Raw genomic sequence first — 19,413 nt, 5'->3', positions numbered from 1 at the left:
GTGTTAGTGTTCTCTAAAGTTATACATGTACGTACAGGGATAAAGGTAAGAGTGTAAAACTATCTCAGCTATGACAACCACTCCTGTGCGCATATGAGCTACTTCTTTCAAAATTATTTCAGTAGGCATCCTTACCTCATCTGCAACTTTCCATATTTCTTGATCATTCCACTGTCCATAGGGATCCAAGTTTTTTCTAAATGTTCCAGAGAATATAAATACTTTCTAGAGCAATGAAGAAAAGAGGAAAGTATGAATAACCTAAACATCTTTGCATGTTTCCATTATTTTACTGCAAAATACTTGAACCAGAAAAAATACTTTAATAACAAATGTCCATGTACTTACCATCTAGTTTTCTTAAATTTTATTTTATTTTATTTTTAAAGATTTATTTATTTACTTGAAAGAGAGAGAGCAGGGAGGAGGGGCAGAGGGAGAGGGAAAGTCTTAAGCAGACTCCACGCTGAGCACAGAGCCCAACGTGGGGCTCAATCTCAGGACCCTGAGACCATGACCTGAGCCAAAACCAAGAGTCAGATGCTTAACTGACTGTGCCACCCAGGCACCCCTGGTTTTCTTAAATTTTAAGATTTTATCATAGTTGCTTTGTGTCTTCTTTAAAGAAATAAACATTACAGCTACATTAGAAGCCCCTAGTGAACACTTATCCCATCCCAATGTCCTCAGGATAAGGAAACAGATCATTGTAAGTTGTGGGAAATTAAAATTTTGTTTTATACCTAGCACTTTTCCTTATTAAGAGCAAATATAATAGAAAATTGAACAGTTAAAAAATTATGTTTATGAGTTATAATTAACTCGTTAGAACAAATTCCTATTTTGTTCACATAGTTTCCTTGGATTCCTTTGATAAGTCTAGCTTCCTAAAGGATTTTGAGATTGTTTGAATGTATAGACATTTTATTTAAACACACACGTTCGTCTGGTCTATAACCCAAGGCACACCTCGACTTGTACAACCAGGAGAAAGCCATAACTTAGAAATCAGTGAAAAAGTGGAAATCAAATATTTGTCTAAGTGAATGCATGTACCAGGTGAGATGGATCCTGCTGAGCTGACAAAATGACCATCTAATACCCTGCAAGGAGAAATGCACAACTATCACCCTGAGACACTCTCCTTGCCATATCACTGTCTACTCAGGTCTGCCCGTGCAGCTAAAAAAATGTTTTAGAAGAAAATCACTGTCTCAGAAGTGCTGATATCACAATACTAATACTCAGTCCTCTCTCTGTGCATATGGGTGAACTGAAAAATACTTTTGATGTTAACACTCAGAATAATATTTTCTTCGCCTTTTTCCTTTTGCCTTTGATTAATATCCAGTAAAGAGAATTGAGAACTACACTTTCTGAAGTCTTAGTTTTCACAAATTGCCTTACACTGAGGGAGAAAGCTCAGTGTCCATCTGATCCGTTAGAAACTGCACAAGACAGGTGGGTGTCTGTGCCTCTTGGGCAGAACACGAGTATCCTCACCATGGCAGTCAAGTTCAAAGAGGGTCACATTAAAGACCTCATTCCCCAGGGCACAGTTTATGGCTTAAAGAACAATGTTGTACCAAATATCTCAGCAACCATCTGGAGAGGGCAACAAGACTTATGCTGGTAGGTCTTAACCTGCATCAAAATCATCTTCCTGGGGTGCCTGGGTGGCTCAGTTGGTTAAGTGTCTGACTCTTGAGTGTCTGACTCTTGATTTCGGCTCAGGTCATGATCTCAGGTCATGAGACTGAGCCCGGCCTTGGCCTTGGCTCCGCGCTGAGCATGGAGCCTTCTTAAGATTCTCTCTCTCCCTCTCCCTCTGCCACCCCACCCCGCCCCCGCTTGTGCTCCCGTGCTTCCTCTCTCTTAAAAAAAAAACCATCTTCCTTAGGGGCACTTACATTGCTTTATAATATAAGGGATGAATATATGACTCATGAGACGATGGATTATTTGTGCATCTTCCTCCAAGCTTCCCAGGAAATGAAAGTAATGTCCAAATAAGCTAAAGAGAGCAGACAGACAAAGAGCACTATCGGGGAATTCTGATAAACGAAGACTCAAATACGAAGTGGCCCTGAAAACTTGAGTCAATTCATTATTTAAGCAATTGGGTTTATTTAGTACCTAAAGTTCAAAGGCTTACCAAGGGAATTTTGCTCTTTACTGTTTTTTACATTTTTAAAAAAAGTATTGTGATTCTTTATATAAAAGGTTTCCTGCATTACTGAGAAAGACAGGAAATAACCACTGTGAGGGTTTACCAAATATCAGACCATGCGTGACACGCTTTGGAGAAATTATCTCCACTGGGAACCAAGCAGATGGAACACAGAGCTTCGTTTTACGACAGATTTGCCGTATGCCAGGTAAGGCTCTTGACATGCATTATTTCTTTTCATCTTTCCATCAGCCTAACAAAATAAATCCTATCATGGCCCACGAAGAAATCACAGCTGGGAGAACTTCAGTGACTTTTCCAACATCACTTAGCTAGTAGATTGTAGAGCTAGAATTCAAACCCAAGGGTGTTTGTTTCCAAATATGTGCTCTTTACCACCCCCAGCAAAATGTCTCAAGTCCTAGGCAAACCAGTTTTTATTCCTGATCTGGGGCTCAGGAATGATTAAAGGTTGGGCAGAAGCAGCCCAATGGGTCTATAAAGAGCCCATCAGTGCTTAGCGGCATAGCCTTTGTGTCAGCATCACTAGCCATCCCCCGGTGACAGGCTCAGTTCCTGCACCACGAAGGGAGAGACTTGCTTCCTCTTCCTAGGCAGAACCCGAGTTGAAGGGTTTTTATACAGGTCACAGTGTCTTTGTAACCTTCAAGGATATTTACACATCCAGTAGAACAGAACAATAGGAAATTTTAATTTGGCCAAATGGAATAATGTCATTATTCTGGAGGACCATGGGTGGAGGCCAAAGGTATCATGACAACAAAGCAGCCACAGAAGTGATTAAAGGTAATGTGGCTTGCAAAGATGCTGTTAACAATGCAGCTCTACGAACAGGAACCCAGCTCTTTGAGCCTCACTGTTCTCACTGTCAAATGGGGAAATGCCACCTTTCTTCTCAAACCTACTCTACCTATAGGCTTTTCCATTTTGATAAGTGTATGGCAACTTCACTTCCTCAATCCAGAAATTTTAGAGTCATCCATGACTTCTTTCTCCCTGATCCTCCCAAATGGAATCAATCGTCAGTCCTGTGGATTTTCCCCTCAAATATATCTCAAATCCAGTTATTTCTCCAACTCTACTGCCACCATATAGTTCAAAACACCAATATCGCTCTCTGGAACACTGCAAGAACCTTTTAATCGATTTCTTTCTTCTCACTCCTGCCTCCCTTCTATTTTTATTTAGCAACCAAAGCAATTGTTACACATCTCAATTGGATTATCATTAACCTTTTGAAAAACCTTTGGCTTTCCATTACACTCAAGGCAAAATGTAAAATCCTTAAGATGGCCTGCAGACCCTATATGACTTAGCGCCCCCCCCCCCCACTTCTTCTGGCTCATTTTAGTGCCCTGCTCTATCACCTCCCTTTTTCACCCCAGCCACATGGCTTTATTTCACTTCCTCAGTTTCTTTATACATTCTTTCATCCTGCTTAAGAATCTCAGCCTGTCCATTCTTCCCATGGCCAATCTTTAAAGGAATAATACTAACTACCCATTAAAACTTTGATCTTTTTATGTCATTGTTGAGAAATGGTATGCCCAATTTAATCTCATAATAGCTTAATAATTCATATATAATACTTATCAAGTGTTTGGCAATGCTATATGTTCATTTTATTTAAAATAGATATATATTCAAAATTGTGAAGGAAGAAAGCTGTGGAAATTCGACATCAATAGGCTTAGAGATAGTGGATTTGAGACCACCCAGAAATTCTGTAGGTCTTTTGTTTAGAGTTGATTGTCTAGCATTAAAGTAATGCTTTCATTTTAATTCTAAAAAATTAACTGAATGGACCAGTCCAGTTAGAATGATTTCATGCAATTAACTACACATTTCATTCCTGTCTTATAAATAGCATCTCTTCCTTTTAGAGGTGCCAGCCAGTGTCTTAGTTCTGTTTTCTAAACTGTTTGAAGTTTCCACAAAGGCATCTCTAAAGCCAAGAGGCCCTTGCAGTTCACCTATGTCCTTTTCCCAGGTTTACAAATGAAACAGCCAAGGCCCCAAGAAGTTATGTGGCTTGGCCAAGGTGACACAGTCAGATGGATTATACAGCAAAAAATACAGCTGAAACTAAAAATCACAATGATCCTCTCTTTTAAGAAACTATTCACCAATAGGAAAATGAGGATGTGTAAATATTTGATATTTATTTAATGTCATGGATTATGCATAAAGATTATGCATGGATTATGCAATTCTTAGGACTCCAGGAAGAATAAAGAAAGCACCATTGTTCACCAGCTGACTAATCTCTTTCCTGAAGCTGATTCCTCAACTCCTCAACTCCTCAACTCAGTGGAGACCGCCGAGCCTAAATGGGGTGCTCTGAGTGGCTCACATCCCACTGAAGCAGGCAGTATGCTTTAGCCTTGGATGTCAAATGAAACAAAAAAGCAATTTGGCTTCCATGGTGATTGAATATAGCATAAATTAAATAAGCGGGAGGAATGACTCCTTATCCTTATGTTTATAGGGCTGTTTTGTTTTGGCCAGAAGGGAAATATATATACACATATATCATGTAAAGTTCTATTAAAATGGGGCTCCAATGCTTATAAGCAGCAGAGTGGCTGTGATCTTACCTTCTGGCAATGTCTGCAAAATTTTATTTTAAGTTGAATCTATACAATAAAAATCTATTCAATTCAAACAAATCAAGTTCTAAGGTTACATTATAGAATGTCTAAAAATAAGTGTCGTTTGGCTTTTAAGAATATCTATTAACGAGAACAAGGTGAACAAAGTATTAGTCAAACATGTTTAAGATTTAGAATAGAGAATAATTTTATAATGTTAATGTACATATTATTTATTTATATGTAAATGGCTGCATGTAAGACGTTCAAATATTTGGTTCCTGCAAAGTTGTTTAATGTTTCACAACCTTTTATACTACAACTTTCCAGTATACACTTTGTAGAGATAGCATTTTAAAAAATGATTTCCAGATCCGACAAAATTGTTAAAATTTTCAAATTTTTCAGCTCAGAAATAGTAACGTCATACTAATATCCATACTAGTTATTTTTCGCTTCTCCCTTTTTTTTCTCTTTTTTTCCTAAGCAAACTCTACCCCGAACGTGGGGCGCAAACTCACCACCCTGAGAATAAGAACCCCACGCACTACCCACTGAACCAGCCAGGCACCCCTTCTCTTTTCCCTTGAATTTCGCACCCCGCCCCCACTGTAGTCTTCGCTATAGTCCAGGATCTTACCACACCACAGCCGGAGAGTTTCTCAGCCCATCTGCCCGCCTCTCGCCCGCTCCCTCCCAGAAGTCCCTCCCCCACACGCTGCTGTCGGCAGCAGGCCCTTCCGCCATCCCTTCACCCTGCACTTCCTGGCTCAGAAAAACTCAACTCCTTCCTCACCGGGCCATCTCAGTACTTATCAAGTCTTTCCCCCTTTGCCCTAATACTCCCTATCACGTGGACTCCCCTGGCCTTTGCGCCCCAACTCTTTCTAACCCTCTTCTCTGTACTTCTTCATAATATCCCTGTCTGGGATCCTGGAATATCCTTTCCACCACACACTGCCCCCAACCTTTCTAAAACCTACAAACGTCATGGCCCATTACGACCCACCTTAACTACCGCCTTCTCTGTGAAACTGCCCGTACTCATTTGTTGCTAGCAGTGGGAGGAGGAAAGAAGGAAGGATACAGCGACAGTGAGCCGACGGAAGCAGCAACAACAAGCGCTTCCGCCTGTCCTCACCCTCCTAAGAAGTGCCCACAGCGCCCCCTTGACTCATAACTATATCTAATTAACTGTCTTTTGTTTATCATTTTAGTTTTTTCTTTTGGTCTCTGACTTCAATTTTGAACTTCTCACCGGAAGCTCATAGGTGGGATTGGGACCTCAATACCTTTCACATAACTATAGAATCTATAGCATAGAGAATTATAGTACGCTATAATTTTAAGCATATAGGAGTTTCACAACTAATTATTTAATTGCTATTTATTATTACACTGAACGAGAACTGCTGCACTTCCAATTCCATTGCTCGAATCTAGAGATACGTGTTTTGGCCCTATCTGAGACCCGGCAAAAGCCGTTCCAGCTCTGTGGTGGACAGTCCTATGTGGGCATGGATTATTTTCCGGTCATAAGGTCTCATTGCAAGTAAAACCATTTACTTGAAACAGCTTGCAGCCTTTTAAAGTCGTCATTGAAGTTTTACAAACACATTTAAAAACTGTTTCTCTGTCTTTCAAGAATAAAGTGCTCAACAAAGCTCAAAGCTAATAAACAATTGCAAGTCTTGATGTTCGAATTGCCTAAGGCAATGGGGCTCTGACTGGAGGCCACACTACCTCCTCTCCTTGCCCTCAGACAGAGCTCACCGGTAAAGCAGGACAAATTAGAGAAGGCTCCACCTTGAAATATGCACAGTAGCCTTTTTTCTAGGCTGGTGCATTCTCCAAGATTGCTTTCTAGCTACAGGAGAGAATGCCATGCGCGTGCGCGCACACACACACACCCCCCCCCACACAAACACACACACACACACACAGAGCAAGAATTTACTGAAACTAATGATATCTTGTGACTCTACAGCTGATGTCTCAGGATCACTATGAGGGAGAGAAAAAGTTTTTTCTTTGAAGTTTGTTCCTGTTTCATGTGTCTCAAAATAAGTGACTAATTGACCCAGAGATATCTGATGATTCCATGTCAGAGATGCCCTTGCAAGGTCAGAAAGATGGAAGGAAGAAAGATGGAAAAGCAAACAAAAAACAGTTCTTCTTGGATTTTTTACCCTTTCTTCCTTCTTCTTTTTTTTTTTTTTTTAAGATCAAACTCCAGGCAAAGAAGAAAAAATTACTTAATTTGAACTTCTAAAGGAAAGTTAGGAAAATAAAAGCATCTCCTAGTTAGGATATTAAAAGGGCATGAGGAGCTTGCCCTCTCTCCTTCTCGGTCATTCACTTAATGGTTCTCAAGATGTCACTGTAGAAAAAGTAGTACATTCTGTCTACAGATATCCCTGTGATACTAGGAGACAGTCCCAGAAACAGGATCATAAAAATGTAGAATGAGATGCATCTATATTAGCATGATCATGTATTTTTGAAGGCATATCTCAAAGTATTTCTTGTTTAGTTGATATAATTTTATAAAGCTTGAAGCCACAGAAGAGGGGAAATGAAATAAAGGCAAGTTTGGAAGATTTACTTCAGCAGAAAGAGAAGATAAAGAATTTTCATAACTGGTTCATTCAGTTTTCCTCCAGGTCTTGCATATTTAGGTTCCTTAAATAGAACACATAATTTTTAATAAATCTATCACATGGCAGATAAACTAAAGGATCCCCAGTGAAACTGATATTATTTTTTAGAGCTGTACTTATGCTAATGTATAGATTTGTGCGAATAAGGACAAAAAAAAAAAAAAACCAAAATCTTCACTACTGCAGTTAGAAATGGGACCGGGAGACTTAAGAGTCAAATGAACAGCAACGTGTCTTAGACAACCGAACAACCAGATTCTATTCCATGTTCTTCAACATTGTTATCTTGCCTAAGGCTATCACCTCAGGATACTCGTATTCCCAGTGTTTCTTTACCTTTAGACCATCTGACAATCTTTTCTTTCTTTCTGAAAAACAATACTGTTTTTCAAAAATTCGACCAGGATTAAGCTTCTGGCAATATGGCAAAGTCTAGACAAAAAAATTAAAAGCATCAATCCAGCAGCTACAATATTTAGTGCCTCATTAGGTGAAAAAAAGCAAATGTTCCACACTAAGGTAATCTATCAAGAAATACAAGCTTTTTTCTCAGGCTAGATTTATAGTCCATCTATCTGGAGATGCTCCTGGCATTTTAATTTTGTGTTAAATGTGGAGAATTGTTTAGAATGTGCTGGTGGAATGGATTCAGCCCATTAGTACAAAGGGAGCAATGTGGTAACTAAAGCAGTGAATATGCCCACAGAGAAGAAAGCAAATGCCAGTAGAAATGCAACACGTGCCTTTCAGATTTGGCTCTAGTAACGACATTCCTTGGTTTCCACTGAGATCATTTTAAACTGGAACTGCTGCTATTTCTCTCATATGTAAGAAATCCTCTTCTACAATGACACACAAAGAATGCTACTAAGCCAGGGAAGCTAGAGATCCTTTGTGACCCAAATCAAAGAGTGACATTTAAAAAAAAAAAAAAGCTACAGATTAATCTGACATGGTTCATTTTATGCAAAGAACAAAAAACAATCATTAGACTTTCTATTTTCAATTCCACTACTTGGTGCTCCCAAGTGTTTCTTATTTCAGCAGCATCATTTACATCTTGCAAAGCATTTCTCAACCTGCTGGGATTGCTAACTTGGAGCTCAGACCACTGAAGGAGGGGAGAAAACACTGATTAAAAACAAAAGTCCCATGCTCCCATGTGGATTGTGTCTTCTGGGAAAGGCTGTCAAAACTATTAATAGTTCAATCACTGTATGGCAGAGAGTTCCAAATTTTTAGAGATAGTTTTCTTTTTCCCTATGAAAACAATGCATTGCAGAAAAAAAGATAGCAATAAATAACAAATACATTTTCCAGGGAAATGTGATTTTCTTAAGTGTCAAATAATGGTGAAAATATATAGTTAGTCACCTTTTTTTTTTTATTAAGTCTTTCTGACTTACCTGTGGGATCACTCCAAAGGCTTCCCTCCACTCTTGCAAAGTTATTGAATCCCAAGACACACCATCTATTTGGATTTCTCCCTCAGTGTTCAGCAGTCTCAAAAAAGCTGATAACAAAGTACTCTTCCCTGATCCAGTTCTTCCCAAGAGGCCCACCTAGAAAACAAGAACAACAGAATTACTCCTGTGACATACAGACACCGTACAAGAAATGTAATCTAGTATTATACTTCACTAAAAAACATTGGAACTGGGTTTGTTTCTGTTTTTTTCTTAATATCACCAGGGTAAGATTTCAACTTATTCATTCAGACCTTTCTATAATACTCCCAATTCTGACCAACAGTGATCTGGGGCAGAGCAACCCTGGAAAAGAATATAGAAACTGGCCATAAGGAACTGGACTCTTAATTCTGGACCCTTCATTTATCACTGACCTTTACTAATGGCATATAGGCTAAAAATACCCATTTTGCATCAGGGAAAACAAAGATACAGTGTCTTAATGCATACCATTTCTAAGGATGGCCAAAAGCAGGGACCTATATAGCTTGACCTAGTTCCTAACATGAATATGAGCTTGAAAATTAATGGATTTGAAACAGTTCTAATGTTCAGATACTGTCCATAATATATTAAGCACCAGTTTAGGCCTGACAATAAACAAGAAAAAGTTAGGGTGAGCTCTGTGTTCCCAGAGAAGGCAGGCCAAGCCTTGCCACTCAATGGATAAGCACTTGGACAGTTGTCAAATCAAATTCTTACATCTACCCTGCCTGGCAGGAAGAGAACTTGGAGAAGCAAAAAGGATATTAAGGAAAAGGAAAAAAAAAAAAAAACAAACTATTCTTGTTACCAAAAGACTATTAAGAGCATAGAATGTCAATGCCATGTGATGCAAGGGGAGTGCAGCTGCTACAAGATAGGGGCCCCCACCTCTGTGTTCCATGTTGGCTTACATCCAGCACTTGGATGAAGATGCTTTGAGTGGGCAGAACATTCCTGCAGTCATTAACTGAACACTGAAATATGGCCCAACATTGAGTAGCACTGAATAAATGTTTACTTCCTTCCCCTTAGATGACTCCTGTTTTTCTTTTGTCATTTAGCTTTTTTTTTTTTTTTTACAGGAGAGCTGAGCCAGTGGTTTTTTAGAGGAATGCTTTTTTACACTATCTGCGGCGAAGAACAGTTTTGTTTTGCTTTGTGTTTTTTTAGTTTCCGATCCACTGCATAACAGTACTTTAAAATAAAAGATAATAAAAATGAATTTCTACATGCTTACTGTCAATTCTTACACTTTTCAGAGACCACTAACAGCTTATAAACCAGAACCAGTTCATGGACCACAATGAATGCTTTAGAGCTTCTGACAACCCATGATAATAATAACTTATTGAATACTTATTAGGAATCTGGTAATAAACTAGGCCTTTGGGATAAGCTGGTAAACAATAATGATACCATGTCTTTTGTTTCTAAGAGCTCTGTAACAAGACTTTCATGAATGCTTGTTCTCTGAGACAACTGAGAAAATCAGATAAGCCAAAAGTTATACACAACACCCTTTTGACTTTCTTCACACTACTAATCAGAAGCAGTAATTATTGTATTTATTTTTTCTTGATTATTACTTGTGTTAACCCCAAGAATTTAAGTTCAACAAGGACAGGGTGGTCTACATTGTTTTCCACTGAATTCTCAGCACCTGCCATTAGGGTGGGTGCACATAAAGTACTCAATAATTGAGTGTTTGGATTGACTGAGGGTCAGGCAGATGGAAGGATGAATGAATGGACAAATGGACATGTGGATTAGATAGATGGATGGATGGGTGGGTGGGTGGAGGAATGGATAAAAAGAAGGAAGGAAGAAAGAGAGGAAAAGGGAGAGGGAGGGAGAGAGAGAAGGCAGATGAATGAACAAACTTATTTAGTTGATCTAACAAACAAATGATTTAGTTAATTTTGGTCAAATACCAAATCAAGTTTTATTTAAAAATCTTGTGAAATTTAATATGCACACCTCCATTTCTGAATCAGCCCCTGCTGTACAAATATATTCATCATATGCCATGATTTTTCAACCACAACAATAAAGCTTTTATAAGCAATCTGAATATGCCTTGTGTAGGTGAGGTATGGGCAGAGGAAAGTTCAATAAGAGGAAGTGATTTGCTTTAAAGTCATATCACAAATTTAATCAGACAACAAAAAGAAATAAAAGGTGTCCAGATTGGTAAGGAAGCAGTAAAACTTTCACTATTTGCAGATGACATAATACTCTATATAGAAAACCTGAAAGACTATTTGCTAAATTGCTAGAACTGATACACAAATTCAGTTCAGCTATAGGATACAAAACTAATGTACAGAAATCTGTTGCATTTCTATACACCAAGAATGAAATAGCAGAAAGAGAAATTAAGGAATCAATCCCATTTACAACTGCACCAAAAATAATAAGATACCTAGGAATAAACCTAACCAAAGAGGTGAAAGACCTCTACTCTGAAAACTATAAAACACTGATGAAAGAAATGGAAGATGACACAAAGAAATCGAAAGAAATTCCATGCTCATGGGTTGGAAGAAAAAATGTCTATATTACCCAGAGCAATCTACACTTTTAATGCAATCCCTATCAAATTACCAACAACATTTTTCACAGAGCTAGAACAAACAATCCTAAAATTTGTATGATACCACAAAAAAACCCTGAATAGCCAAAGCAACCTTGAAAAAGAAAAGCAAAGTGGGAGGCATCACAATTCCTGACTTCAAGTTATATTACAAAGCTGTAGTCATCAAAATGGTATGGTACTGGCACAAAAATAGACACATAGATCAATGGAAAAGAATAAAAAACAGAGAAATGAACCCACAGCTATGGGGTCAGTTAATCTTTGACAAAGCAGGAAAGAATATCCAATGGTAAAAAAAAAAGGTTCTTCAACAAATGGTGCTGAGAAAACTGGACAGCAACATGCAAAAGAAAGAAACTGAACCACTTTCTTACACCATACACACACAAAAAAATTCAAAATGGATTAAAAACCTAAATCTGAGACCTAAAACCATAAAAATCCTAGAAGAGAGCACAGACAGTAAACTCTTTGACATCAGCTGTAGCAACTTCTTTCTAGATATGTCTTCTGAGGCAAGGGAAGCATCAAAATAAAAAGCTTTTGCACAGTGAAGTTCAATAAAACTAAAAGGCAACCTACAGAATGGGAGAAGATACTTGTAAAGGACGTAGCTGATAAAGGATTAGTATTCAAAATCTATAAAGAACTTAAAAAACTCAACCCCCCCCCACCCAAAAAATAATCCAATTTAAATATAGGCAGAAGACAAGAATAGACATTTCTCCAAAGACATCCAGATGGTCAACAGACACTTGAAAAGATGCTCAACATCACCAGTCATCAGCGAAATACAAATCAAAACTACAATGAGATGTCACTTCACACCTGTCAGAATGGTTAAAATCAACAACAAAAGAAACAACAGGATTGACGAGGATGTGAAGAAAAAGGAACCGTCAGGCACTGTTGGTGGGAATGCAAACTGGTGCAGCTACTGGGGAAAAAATATGGAGGTTCCTCAAAAAGTTAAAAATAGAGCTACCCTACAATCCAGCAATTGCACTAATAGGTATTTACCCAAAGATACAAAAATACTAATTCAAAGAGATACAGGCACCCTGATGTTATAGCAGCATTATCTACAATAGTCAAATTATGGAAATAGTCTAAGTGTCCATCAGCTGATGAATGGATAAAGAGGTGGTGCACAGGGTGCCTGGGTGGCTCAGTTGGTTAAGCGACTGCCTTCGGCTCAGGTCATGATCCTGGAGTCCCGGGATCGAGTTCCGCATCGGGCTCCCTGCTCGGCAGGGAGTCTGCTTCTTCTTCTGACCTTCCCCCCCTCATGCTCTCTCTCTCTATCTCATTCTCTCTCTCTCAAATAAATAAATAAATAAAAATCTTAAAAAAGAAAAGAGGTGGTGTACACACACACACACACACACACACACACAATGGACTACTACTCAGCCATAAAAAAAGAATGAAATCTTGCTATTTTCATCAACATGGTTGGAGCTAGAGTATTTCTTTCTTTCTTTCTTTCTTTCTTTTTTAGAGAGAGAGAAAGAGAGAGCATGAGCAGGGGAGGAGCAGAGGGAAAAGGTGAGAGAGAGAATCTTAAGCAGGCTCCACCCTCAATGTGGAGCCTGACACAGGGCTTAATCTCACAACTCTCAGATCACGACCTGAGCCACAGTCAAGAGTCAAACACTTAACTGACTGAGCCCCCCATGTGTCCCTGGAGCTAGAGAGTATTATGCTAAGTGAACTAAGTCAGTCAGAGAAAAGCAAATACAACATGATTTCACTCATATGTGGAATTTAAGAAACAAAACAAATGAGCAAAGGAGGAAAAAAAGAGAGAGGGGCAAACCAAGAAACAGACTCTTTTTTTTTTTTTTTTTTGAAGATTTATTTATTTGACAGAGAGAGAGACAGCAAGAGAGGGAACACAAGCAGGGGGAGTGGGAGAGGGAGAAGCAGGCTTCCCGCCGAGCAGAGAGCTCAATGTGGAGCTTGATCCCAAGACCCTGGGATCATGACCTGAGCCGAAGGCAGACGCTTAACGACTGAGCCACCCAGGCGCCCCAAGAAACAGACTCTTAACTACAGAGAACAAACTGATGGTTACCGAGGGGAGGTCGGTAGGGAGATGGGTGAATTAGGTGATGGGGATTAAGGAGTGCCCTTGTGATGAGCACCGGGTATTGTATGGAAGTGTTGAATTTCTATATGTGCACCTGAAACTAATATCACACTGTATATTAATTAACTGGAATTTAAATTAAAAACTTTAAAAAAAAAATAAAAAATAATAAAGTCATATCACAAAATTTTAATAAAAAGTACCTTGAGTCCAAACCTCTATATCATTAGCCAGGGTTCTAATAACTAGGATAAATGACCATGTTCCTTTTCAAGAAGCAAATACTGAAAGTCTTCGAGAACTCAGTTTTTATGTTGGTATAAGACTAAATTGAGAGGCAATCGGTATATCTTTTGTTTAGCTTTAAAGTTTTGTAGCTAATCTCTAGTTCTTCTATATTATTGAACTGCTGATATTGCACTGTGTCTGACATGTTTTAACAGCAAGGAATCTTATTGGTTCATACCTAACAAAGTCTTCTTGTTTATATAATTGGCACATAATAATTCTTTTCCGGGATTTGTTTTTCCAGGCTTCTCAGTGATCTGTTGAATAAGGCCAGAGTACTTCCCGCAAATGAGCTTTTAAGGTATATCCTAATTCCAAGTCAGTGATTTCTAGTAACTTCACTGAACTTCCTTTCTGAGAATTTTGGATCAAGATAAATCAAAATATTATGTGGACAGCTAAACAGTGTTGAATTTGATGCTAGCTGTAATTGCACTGTACCATGAATAGAACAGTCTCAGTACATTCTTTTGAGTGCCTGATTCACTATTTTAGTATTGCAACAGACTGAAACCTGCTATAATTATTTTTCATCTTCTGTGGTCCCACAAATCAAGATACCAAATAAAATGAAATTTAGATCTCCAAAGTGATAACAACTGTAACTTTTATATACTTATCATTAACGAATCATAATTCTTAACATAGTAAGTTCTTGAGAATATGCTCCTCATAACTCCAAGATAAATTACAGAATGATTCAGCTATTAAATACCAATTTTTATCAAGACAGGATGCCATATGTGTTTAACGAGTCAAAGAGACATGTAAGTGCTTATGCTGCTATGATCCGAACCCTTGATACTGTTTGAATTGCTTCTGGCATCTCAGGATTTTGAAGAGACTACAAACAAAGAAGGCAGCAAGCTCACCCAAAAGAATAGACCTTGAATTAAATATCTATTTAATCAGAGGACTGTCCAGTACTGTGACAGACACAATTTACCACCTAGCGCATTTGGTAAGTCTACATTTATCATGAAGGACCTGGCTCCATATTAGAATCCCAGTCTGCATTTGAGAGGAAAAGAAAAGGGAAAAAGGAAGAGATATTCCACTGGGGGAAGGTAATCTGGATATTAAAATTCAGGCAAAAAAAATCAAAAGCTTTTAAGAAAACAACTATTTGAGACTAAAAAGAAAAAATAGGTTTTTTTTTTTTTTTAAGTAAAAGTTGTGAAAATCTTGCCCTATTTCTCATGCACTAAAAATAAAATTTAAAATACAGATTCCGTGAAGTAAAGGCCTAAATTAAGAGCAAAGAAGATAAAGAGACATCTCTTCCCTAAAATAATTGTTATGGACAAAGTGTTTTAATATGAAAACTGAATAACTTTTTTGCATAAAATACTCATTTTTAAAATCCCTCACCATGCTATGAACTGAATATTTGTGTCTCCCCCAAATTCATATGTTGGCCTTTGGGAGGTGATTAGGTCATAAGGGTGGAACCCTCATGAATGAGATTAATGCCCTTATAAAGAAACCCCAGAAAGCTCCCTCACTCACCTCTTTCACCATGTGAGGTTACAATGACAAGACAAACATCTATGAGGAAGTGGGTTCTTACCAGACAATGAATCTACTGGCACCATGATCTTGGACTTTCCACACTCCAGAATTGTGAAAAATAAATTTCTGTTGTTTATAAGCCACCCAGCCTATGATATCTTGTTACAACAGCCCAAATGGACTCAGGCACACCATCTAATCAAGAATGCTGAAATCCATTAAAAATTAAACAAGAAATGCCCACTTGAGTCCTCTTCAAATGTTTTATTTTTTTTTTCAAGAAGATGAATTAGACCAGAGCTGATCTTGCAGGATTTTGGATAATCAAAATAATACACTGAATTTGAGTCTTCTTCTTAATTTAGCATGCAAGAAGTATGTTTGGGGCATTTTGTTATAGATTGCAAGATGCTGTTATAGGTTCTAAGGGCAAGGCAGTAGAAACAACAATCTTAAGAGAGCTGCTCAGAACAACATCTTAACAATCAATTCCTACACTAATCAATCATATGACCTAGAAGTAGGTATAAGTTATTCATTCATTCATATTTAACATATAGTAAGCTAGGCAATGTGCTAGGTAAAGGGATGAAAAGATGAAAAACAGGACTTCTGTTTCTGTTCTTCTTATATTCCAAAATATAAGGAACTTGAATGTTATCACTCTGTCCTAACAAGTAAAAAGCTGACCAAACTGAAAAATCAAAAGTCTTCTAACACCTGTTCATTTTTAAATTTAAATTTTGCAATACTCCAGAGCACTAAAGAATTTTGTTCTTCACAAGGCCTCCCTTAAGAGAAATTATTTTATGAGACTGTAACCTACTGGGTTTTTTATTAGAACTCAATTGATCTAGGGAATGAAAATACCGAACTCCAGCTCACATTAACCATCCTGTGGCATGCAGTGAAAGCAGTACAGAGGGAAATTTATAGCATTAGATGCATATATTAGAAAAGACATATCTAAAATCAATAGTCTAAGTTTCTACCATAGGAAACTAGAAAAAGAAGAGTAAATTAAATTGAAAGGAAACAGAAGAGAAATAATAAAAATTAGAGGAGAACCACCTAATTGAAAATAGGAAATCAGTAGAGAAAAATCAATGAAAGCTGGTTCTTAGAAAAGATCAATAAAATTAATAAGCTTCTAGCCAGGCTAACTAAGAAAATAAGAGAGGTGACATAAATTACTAATATTAGAATTGCAAGAGTAGACATCACTACATATCCCATGGTAAGAGAATAAAAGAATACGATAAATAACTATATGCCCACCAATTTAACAATCTAGATGAAATGGACCAATTCCTCAAAAGGTAAGTCTTACAAAGCTCATACAAGAAGAAATGGACAATCTAAATAGGCATATATCTTTTAAAGAAATTGTATCAATAATTAACAACCTTCCAATTCAGAAATGTCCAGGTCCAGATAGATTCGCTGGTGAATTCTACCAAATATTTAAAGTAGAAATTCTACCAATCCTCTACTTCTTCCAGGAGATAGAAGCAGAGGGAATGCTTCCTAAATATTCTATGAGGCCAACATTAACAGAATACCTAGACCAGGCAAAGATATTAGAGACCAACATTTCTCATGAACATAGAACCAAAAATCTTCAGCAAGTTACTAGCAAATCAAATCCAACAATGTATAAAGAGATTATATATACCAAGACCAAGTGGGATTAATTCCAGATACACAAGGTTGGTTCAAAATTAAAAATTGAATTAATATAATCTATCAGTGGGCTAAACTAGGAAAAAAAATCACGATTGTAACAATAGATGCAGAATTCTTTTGACAAGTTTCAATGCTAATTCCTGATAAAAACTCTCGGCAAACTAGGAATAGAGGGGAACTTCCTTAACTTGATAAAGATATCTATAATAACCCTATAGTTAACATCATACGTAAGGGTGAGAAACTCAAAGACTTCCTGCTAAGGTCAGGAACAAGGCAAGGATATCCTTTCTTGTAACTCCTTTTCCACATTATACTGGAAATTCTAGCTAACACATTAAGACCAGAAAAGGAAATAAAAAGCATACAGATTGGGAAAAAAGAAATAAAACTGTCTTTGTTCACAGATGACATTATTATATATGTAGAAAATCTAGAAGAATCAGCAATGAAACTCCTGGAACTAATAAGTGATTATAGCGAAGTTGTAGGATACACGGTTAATATACAAAAGTCAATTGCTTTCCTAAATACCAGCAATGAATAAGTGGAATTTGAAATTAAAAACATATTACCATTTATATTAGCTTTCCCAAAACAAAATACTTGGATATAAACATAAAGAAATACATACAAGATCTAGATGAGGAAAACCACAATACTCTGATCAATGAAATCAAAGAAAAATTAAGTAAATGGAGAGACGGTCCATGTTCATGAAAACGAAGTTTCAGTATTGTCAAGATACCAGTTCCTCCCAACTTGATCTATAGATTCAATGCGATCCCAGTCAAAATCTCAGCAAGTTATTCTGTGGGTCTGACAAACTGATTCTAAAGTTTATATGGAGATGCAAAGACCCTGAATAACCAACATAATACTGAAGGAGAAGAACAAAGTTACAGGACTGACACTACTCAATCCCCATGACTTTGACTTATAATTGACTTAAAAGATCAAGGCTGTATAATATGAACACCTTCAGTTCTCCAGCTCTTTACTCATCTTTCTCTTTAACTCCAGTTATCTGCTTTCCTTCTGTCTCAAAAAACAAACAAAATAAAACAAAAAAAACCACACAAAATCTCTACAGGACAAAGGCAAAATCCCTCCATGTAGCCATCCTCTTAGGCAGGTGTTCTTGCTATCTCTTTCCCACCACCAATATTGTTGTTCTACATAACTCCTCATTTCAGTACTCACCCATTCCCTAACCCTTTGCAGTTGGACTTCTACCCTCATTTCTCTACACCTAATGACTGTCTTAAATTGGGCTCTTAAACTTGAAAGGGCATGTATCAGTGATACAGACCACTGCCTCCACACCCAGAGTTTTTATTCAGTAGGGTTGAGTGGGGCTCAAGAATATGCATTTCTCACAAGTTCTCAAGTGATGTAGATGATCCTGATCCAGGGAACCAACTTTAGAGAACCACTGCTCTCTTGAAGATGACCAAAGACCACTTAGTAGCAAAACTGGGTAGGATTCTCTGAGTTTTCAACTTCCTTTATTACTTCAGCTCCCAAGATTCATAATTTCGATCATCTTGCTCCAATCTTGTCTTCTATTTTATCCTTTCTGGATCCACCAATCTGACCAAACCAGTCATTGTTTTCTGTACATGCCCCATGCCTTGTATTGTTCCCTCTGCCTATAGCACCCTTTTTCACTCACCTTTGCTTGTTCAAATACACAGTTCAAGTCTCCGTCTCCCACTAAATGCCACTTCCTGTGGAAAACTTTCCCTGAATAGCCTAACTCCCAGCCAACTGATACTAACTGCTTCCTCCTTACCTTAGCATTTTATCTTTTACTCAAGGGTATAACAAGGTTTTTTGGAATCTAAAGCTTATACAGTATGGAGGAGTTCTTTCCAGGAATAAAGATTTCAAAATTAGAAATAAAATATTAAGTACAGGGCCTTGGAAGGGGCTCAGGCAAGTAAACGTCTCTGAAATTTAAGCTTTGTTAACTTCACAGTGATCCACCTCAGTTCTTACTGGATCTTGCATTTCCCCCTTTAGATGGCCATCTTCTTGGACAAATATCTCTTCTTTTCTCTCTCTTTCTCCCTCTATCCTTTGGCTCCTTCTTTTTCTACTTTTAAGGGAAGCAGGTGAAAAAGAACTTTAAAGTCAGACAGATCTGGGTTTAAGATCCCTGCTAACTCACTCACTTAAGTGAACTTCAGTTTCTTCCCCTACACAAAAGAGGTAATAATATCTACCTTTGAAATTATAATAAGATTAAATGTGATAGCAAATAAATGTCTTTAAACAGTGCTTAGGACATGATAAGGACTTGATAAACATTAGTTTCCCTCTTTGGATGGCAAGATCCAC

The 19,413-nt window shown here is 37.6% G+C and overlaps 1 protein-coding gene across 1 annotated transcript in view; it reads right to left on the bottom strand.

The window, feature by feature from the left end:
* Positions 1-19,413, bottom strand: part of CFTR (CF transmembrane conductance regulator) — a 167,279-nt gene that overhangs the window by 11,726 nt on the left and 136,140 nt on the right. The window contains exons 24-25 of the mRNA XM_021699342.1: positions 8,849-9,004; positions 136-225 (exon numbers count right to left, since the gene is read on the bottom strand). Of these exons, the coding sequence (XP_021555017.1) occupies positions 136-225; positions 8,849-9,004 (246 nt within the window). The remainder of the gene's footprint in view (positions 1-135; positions 226-8,848; positions 9,005-19,413) is intronic.

This window comes from Neomonachus schauinslandi, chromosome 12 (genome assembly GCF_002201575.2).
Source record: "Neomonachus schauinslandi chromosome 12, ASM220157v2, whole genome shotgun sequence".
Taxonomy (NCBI): domain Eukaryota; kingdom Metazoa; phylum Chordata; class Mammalia; order Carnivora; family Phocidae; genus Neomonachus; species Neomonachus schauinslandi.
Note: the sequence above shows the minus strand (reverse complement) of the source record. Positions and strands in the feature narration are given on the sequence as shown.